Here is a 7,545-nt window from a genome sequence, read left to right as displayed (position 1 = left end):
TGAAGTTAAATTCGGATGAGGTCTGTGTTCCAAGAACATTACAAAACTCAACCCTGTCCCCAAGAAACTGCTGTTGTGGGTTAGAGAATGGCAATTTACTGTGGCGAGCTTGAGCTAAGCAGGACGCCCAGAAGGAAGTCTCTTCCACGGAGACTGGTCAGGGTGAGATAGAGGGGTGGGGACGCACATATGCTTTCCCAAAGCTAAGCTTCATGGAACATCCACTGGAAACATCCAGTGGCTTTTAAATGTTTTGACTGATCACAATTTGAAATATATTTCATGTTGTGACCCAGTGTATTGGATACATATAGTAGTTTAAACCACAGAAAATAGCTATTTTTTTGTGTGAATCAAAAATGATTAGAAATGGGCAATTTTAGATGATCAACTTAATATATTACTAAAACAAAATTTCACAAAAATAATTCTTATATATTTATTTTATGCAATGCACTATATTTTCTATGTCACCTCATGACCCACAAGTAAATCAGGTCCTATTAGGAAAAACAACAGCAAAAACCTCTGACTTAGATCCAGCCCAAGAGAGAACTTTCAGGGTCCAAAGCAATGATTCTGAGAAAACAGGTTGATAGAATTCCAACTTCAAAGCTATATTTTATCTCTTCTATGTTCTATCCTCTCTATTGAGCCCCCCTGCCAAGGGTCACCAGGAATACATCTGTATTTGAACTAAGTTGGGTTTATTGGCTACTTACAACAAGGGAGGCAGCAAAACACGGGAACTCACCATGGAGAACAGTCGGGGCTTCTGGGCAGAGGGTGTTAGGGAAAGGGGTTGAGGAAGCACAGTTTAGTTCTACATTGTACCTCCAGAAAGTGGGGCTGATTCTGTGGTTAGTATCTTACCATTAATCTAGGTGGTGGAAGGAACAGAAATGGGCTAAAGCCTTAATTAGTAACCAGGCACAGTCGTGTTTGTTTTTTTCTGTTGCCTGTGCATTCAGACAGAGCTGGGGACTGCAGTGGTTTCAGTGGCCCCGTAGGCAGTCTGTTCCCCGGTCAGCATGCTATCCTGTATTTTTCCATAGACCTTTTTCTTGTAGTACCTGAAGGCATAGCTTACCCCCAGAGCAACAGCCACCACACCCACTATGCTCCCCAGGCAGGCGCCAACAATGGCCCCGACACTGGGCCCGGAGGCAGCCTGGCTCAAGTGGTTGGCTGGCAGAGACTGGTCATTGATGTTGGCCTGCCGCCAGTGGTCGCAGCCTTTCTGCCTCACCCAGACCTGCTGGCCACTGGAGTCCACCAGGACAGAGAGCCTCTGGGAGCAGCTGCTGTTGTTGAGCAAGAGGGGGCGGGGAATAAATGGGGGCATGCGGATAGCTACCTGCTCCTGGTCCGAGAGGGTCCCAGCCCTGAGGCAATAGAGGATTTGGCACCCATCGCTGAGGTAAGCCTGGTGTTGGCTGTACCCTTCTGGACACTTCATGGGGTGGACTGTGGGACTGTCCTGGTAGAACATCTCCTGCAGGAACCCAGCGCTCTGGCCCTTCATGAGGCCAGCCAAGGGGTTGCCCACCTGGCAGCTGAAGAAACCCCCAAAGGGAACTGCCTGGGCTGTTCCCATCTCTAAGTCGCTGCTGACACACACCCTGAGATCGCCAAAGAGTGTCAGTGGGTAGAAGTAGGAGGGGCAGGTCTGGCCTCTAGTGAGCGGGTTTGGGTGGTTGGAGCTATAGAGGCCTCCAAAGAGGAAACCTACAGTGGCGGGCAGGGAGGCCTGGGTGGGCGCGCACCAGGAGGCCGCTAGGCGCACCACGCTGCGCTGCTCCCGGAGGGTGCACACGGGCTGGCAGCAGGAGAAGAAGAGCCAGCACGTCTCGCACTGCTTCTGGCACACAGAGTGGGTCTTGCTTGATGTCTTCAGCTCGCTGTTCAGGACGCTGGCCGTGTAGTTGGCCGGGCAAGAGGCGTTGCCGGTGAGCGGGTTCGGGATGCGATAGTTCTGGCAGAGGTCACCCGCGTCCTCTCCGGACACAGCCTCGCATTCCTGGAAGACGCCCCCGAAGCTGTAGTTGGCTGGGCCGCCGCCAGAGCAGGAGCCGTCCTCCACGTTGGCCTTGGGATTGAAGGCGGGCTCCCCGCTCTTCAGGCAGCCGGGGTGCGCATTGACCTCGTAGTAGCGATAGATGGCGCTGCGCAAGGCGGCCGCCACCCGGTGCACCGCGGGCGGGGGGAGCTCCGGCAGCGCCTCCGGCTCCAGCAGCGCGGGCAGGGGCAGGCCGGACCTGCTAATGGCCACCAGCCGGTTGCCGATGCCCCCCTGCCACGTCTGCATGGTGATGCCCGGGTAGAAGGGCAGCCCGCCGTGGCTGCGCGTCTTGGAGGCCACCAAGTTGCGCATGTAGTTCTGGATGAACTGGTTCTGCTCCTGCCAGGAGGCCGCGGCCCCGACGTTGACCGTGCGGTAAAACAAGGCGGAGGCGGCCAGTGTAATGTTGCTCCCCTCTCCGACCTGATTGCCCACAAATTCCCGCTTTACCTGGTCCTCCTGCACCAAGGTAGCGCCGGCCTCCACGTGGGTGAGGACGTGCGTGCCGTATTTGAGCACAAGCATCTCCGCCAGGTACTGGGCCTCGCGGGTCAGGTTGTTCTCCAGGTGGTCGCTGAGGATCAGCAGATGCTGCAGAAAGTCAGGATGGAAGCCGGGGGCCTCCGGGGCCTTCACAGAGTAGATGTTGTGGCGGAGCTGCACTCTGGCCGTGACCGTCTCGTACTCTAGGCTGTACTTCCTGACGTTCTGGAAGTCCACGGAGAACTTACCATTGAGGCTGGGGAGGAAGGAGAGCTCGGCGTTGATGGAGGCCGCCCAGGTGTCGGTGTAGCTGAGCCACTGGTCCATGAGCTCGGCGCGGGTCTCCACCACGCTCTCGCGCCGTGGCACCACGTACACTTGGTCTGGGATCAGGTACTCGCCGTCCTCCGTGGTGCGGCACTGGGAGTAGCTGCGCCCCAGCACCAGCCCCAGTTCCACGTTGCGCAGGTTGTCCCAGCCGCCTCCAGGCAGTGCTCCCAGCACCGACACATTCAGTGCCTGCTTGCAGCCTTGGATGGCGGAGACTTCCTGATTCCCCATGCTGCCCCGCCCGGCTGAGAGCAGGGCCAGCAGTGATGCCAGACACAGGGCCATGGCTGGAGGACAGCTTCGCCTTGGCAGTCCGCTGCCCCTCAGCTCCTTCATGGTGTGGAGTCGCAGAGGGAAAGCCTTGGCCTGGGAGCTGAAATAGGCCCAGCCACGGGACAATGACTCAGTCCGCCTCAGGCCCCTCCCCAGCGAGCCGTCCTCTCCCCCAGAAGGCTCTCTCTGAAGTCTCCAGGAAAGAATGTTAAGCGCATGCCTTATAAGGAGCACCAAGGAGAGTGAAACACAGCAGATTCCAGGCCTGGGAGATACGGACTGGTCTGGTGAAGAGCTCGCTGCTGCCCTAGGGGCCTGAGAATTCATCTACTAGTATATGAAGAAAATCAATCTTTTTTTAAAAATATATTTTATTGATTTTTTACAGAGAGGAAGGGAGAGAGATAGAGAGCCAGAAACATCGATGAGAGAGAAACATCGATCAGCTGCCTCCTGCACATCTCCCACTGGGGATGTGCCCGCAACCCAGGTACACGCCCTTGACCGGAATCGAACCTGGGACCTTTCAGTCCGCAAGCCGACGCTCTATCCACTGAGCCAAACCGGTTTCAGCAAGAAAATCAATCTTTACCTATTGAACACCTGATATTTAATCATCGCTATTGCAAGTGTCAGGCGCAGATTGGGTGAGGAAGTGGCCTAGGGACACAGCCTGGGCCTCTCCCCAGGTGGCCTACCAGCCTGTGGCACTGTGGCTGGGAAGTCACATGTCACATTCACTCCAGGCTGATTTCCTGGAATAGCAGCAGATACTGCAGAAGTGAGCCCCTTCCTGGACTGTGGCCGGCTCGGGGCAACTCTAAGAGATGAGATGTGCCAATGTTCCAGAGTACTGGGTGTGGACAGGCAGAACAGAGTTTCTAAAGGGGGGCTTAGCATATCCCCCAAACAGTCCAGGGCCCAGGAATTTTCCTCCTCCTTTTCCATCTGCTTGGAGCCCTCTAGAGACCCTCTTCCCCTGAGATTAGCCACTGCTCAAAATGAGACCCTGGGCTAAGTGCTTTATAATCTTACTAGAGGCCCAGTGCACGGGATTCGTGCACTGGTGGTGGGATAGGCCCGCTGTGGGAGGGCCGCTCATCCCGGTCTGCTCAGCAGCTGTGGACCCACCCTCGGAGCGGCTGCTCCCTGGTCCAGCATCTTGCGTGGAGCCAGAACACTCACCTCTCCAGGGGACCCTGTGGGGGCCGGGCCCAGGGACAATAGCACTGAGAGGCGGCGGAGTAGGCCTCAGTCCCGCTGCAGCCATGAACCTGCCTCCCAGCCTCTGGGGTCAGCTCTGCAAGCCCGGCTGCTGTGCTGCTCGGCCTGCAGGCTTCCAGAGGAGGCACCAGGGAGTGAGGAGGAGGAGCCTGGGGCGAGGAGGCGATGATTGCAGCCCAGGTTCCTGCCCATCAGCCAGGGGTTCGAACTGGAGCAGCCACTCATCCCGGTTAGCCGAGCGGCACTCCCACTGTGGTAGCACACTGACCACCAGGGGGAAGCTCCTGCATTGAGCGTCTGCCCCCTGGTGGTCAGTGCACATCATAGTGACCGGTCAACCAGTCATTCTGGTCGCTCTGCTGTTCAGTCTCTGGGCTTTTATTATATAGGATATTAACTTCTCAGCAGTCTCTCACCACGCATTAGGAAACTGAGGCCCAGAGTCACAGTCAGGTACACGATGGAGCCAGCGTTTGACTTCAGGTTCATCTGAGCCAAAAAACAGTTTGCATCCACTGATCTGAGCATGATGCCTCTTCTTTGTAGTCCGTGTCAGGGTCTTGATTTTTGTCCCTCCTAGGGCCTTTGCAGTTAAAGAAGACTCCTGGAAAGGGCACAGGGATCACTTAACTCAGTGGTGTTAGTCTGGGTTAGACCTGGTTATAGCAGTGAACTTGGAGCAGAAGTCTTTTGTACCCATCCAGAGGGAGAGGTGCCACCACCCAGAAAAGCAGGTGCTGGCCTTGACCTCTCAAGATCTGAATAGGAATCTGGGCTCCCTCATCGTCAGCTGAGTTCTCCCAGTGCAGGGCCTTCTTCCGAGTCCCAGTTCCCTGGTCTGTTACAAGGTGAGAACAATAGTAACATCTCCAGTCTCGAGCTGTTGGATGCAAAATGCTCAGCAGAGTACCTGGCACCAAACAAGGTGTTCATTCAGTAAAGTGGGGTAAGTGACTTGTCAAGGTCTGGATTTGCACCCAGATTTGAATCCAAAACTGCGTGCTCTTTTAACCACCACAGTTCCTTCCAACCTCTATTTTTACATTCTCTTTTTATAAAGTGTGATTTATTTATCATCAGGTAATTTGGGATAAAGAAGACTGCTAGAGAGAAGACTGTTTCCTGGGAAAACAGTAAAACTTACCTCTCCCCTCTTGGTGTATCTTCCTAGGACAGGGACAAATTTTCATTCTGTTTTCCCACACCCTGCTCAGTCCACTAAGCTTGTGACTTAGGAACGGACATTTCATGACATTATAAATCCAAAGGAGTCTGGAAATCCATCAGGTTTGGTGGGGTAGGTCTGTGGGCATTTTATAGCAGTGGACACAAGAGAAGATAAACATTCTTTGAGCGGTGGCTGGGCATTTGCTGACGTAGGTCAGATGCCAGCAGGGCGAGGGCAAGGAAAACTCTGTGAGGATGTCTGATCACCAGCCCTGGGCAGCATTTGTGGAGGCCCAGGGTTAGGATGTGCCAGCTTCACATCCCCCAGTTTTTCTGAGGCAGCGTAAGGAACACACAGGCAGGACAGCCTTGAGTCAGATGCCAAGGCCTAGTGTGACCTTGGATAAGAAGTGTGACTTTCTACAAAACAGGAACCAATAGGACTTTTTAAGTTGTTAACTTAAAAAAATTACAACAAATGCTTATTATGAAGAAAGTGGAAAGACTTCCCTTCCCCAGGTCCACTCCCCAGAGACAACCACTGTGAATATCCTTGCCTACCTGCTCCTGTGTGTGCACCCGGGCTCATAGTAGATACTGTTTTCTTTTACAAAAACGGTAGCAGACCATGCACACATTTTTACCCTTGGAGAAGCTGATTTCCAGAGGAAGTGATGTGCACAAGGTCACATGAAGGCAGATTGTAGCAGGACTGGATATGAGTCCCTGCCTCCCAGGCTCAATCCATACCCCACCCTTGGGCTGTGCACATTCAATTGAGCACCATTAATGGACACACACACACAGTTATTCTGGCCCATAGGCAGGGAAATGACACAAACATTTAATAGCCTGCAACTAGCAGGCCCAGCCAATCAGAACTGACAGTGGCTGCCAACGACCTCCCTGAGGTTACTGGCTAAATACTGGTCCTGCATGTAGGGATCTCATTTTATACCCTACATGTCTCACAATGCATAACTGGGGAGGGAACACATGAATGAATGAATGACTGAGGAGGCAAAGTGGCCTTAATACCACAAAAAAAGAAACTTCTTTCGATGGAATCACAACGTTATTAACTGCAGCATTATCTGTCCACATAGTTTTATAACAAGGACAAGGGATTAGTCATCAGACTGCCTGAAAAAATCATGCTGCTGTGAAAAGGGAAGAGGCAATAATGAAAAAGGAACGATGCAGAGAGGGGGAGTTAGTTGGAGTTTGGCAGAACTGGTTTTAGGAAATACCTTTGCACTGAGTAGTTCTGTGTCCTTGGATGAGAAACATCTGTGAATGTGAGGAGAAGGAGAGGAACAGAGAGAAATTTAACCAAGATCACATCTACTATATAAGGGGTCAGATAGGCTGAGAGGTCTGGGGGACTTCTAGTCCAGTGAACTGACAGTTTAAGTCAGGGGCGGCCAGGGGTCCTAAATTATGGCCTCTCTCACTCTGAATGCAAGTTGATGAAGATTCTGGGTTGAACCTCTAAATCATTCCTCTTCCCTCTATGTGCACCCCCACTCCCACCCTGCCATGCACACCTATGAGTCACTGACTAAGGAGCCTGTAGGCTCAAGAAGCTTCCAGTTCCCCCTCCCTTCCTTCCAAAGGCACCTGGGAATCCCTGCTTCCTGCGGCCTCCCTGCCTTTCCTATGATGTGTTTCCTCAAGGATTTCTCCTGGCTCTGCCTTCCCTGGCCATGGAGACATGTGTTCTCTGCCGCGTAGCTTGGAGAAGACCCAGGGTCATCAAAGAGATGAGGAAAGCCCTAACCCGCTTGGCTCAGCAGATAGAGCGTCGGCCTGCAGAGTCAAGGGTCCCGGGTTCGATTCTGGTCAAGGGCATGTACCTTGGTTGCGGGCACATCCCCAGTGGGGAAAAATGGAGAACAGAGAGGCCTTGCCCAGCATCATGGGCAAGTATATTAACCCATGTCCTCAAACTCACAGTTTATACCACTGTTCTATCTTGTTTGGATGATTGCTGGGTTCCCCGCACA

The 7,545-nt window shown here is 53.1% G+C and overlaps 1 protein-coding gene across 1 annotated transcript; it reads right to left on the bottom strand.

The window, feature by feature from the left end:
- Nucleotides 1-690: 690 nt before the first annotated feature.
- LOC102242359 (macrophage-expressed gene 1 protein) lies at nt 691-3,475 on the bottom strand. The gene has a single exon (XM_005869377.2). The coding sequence runs from the start codon at nt 3,473-3,475 to the stop codon at nt 968-970; it is 2,508 nt and encodes an 835-aa protein (XP_005869439.2). The 3' UTR covers nt 691-967.
- Between the last annotated feature and the right edge of the window lie 4,070 nt (nt 3,476-7,545).

Source organism: Myotis brandtii, unplaced genomic scaffold (genome assembly GCF_000412655.1).
Source record: "Myotis brandtii unplaced genomic scaffold, ASM41265v1 scaffold2920, whole genome shotgun sequence".
Classification (NCBI taxonomy): Eukaryota; Metazoa; Chordata; class Mammalia; order Chiroptera; family Vespertilionidae; genus Myotis; species Myotis brandtii.
Note: the sequence above shows the minus strand (reverse complement) of the source record. Positions and strands in the feature narration are given on the sequence as shown.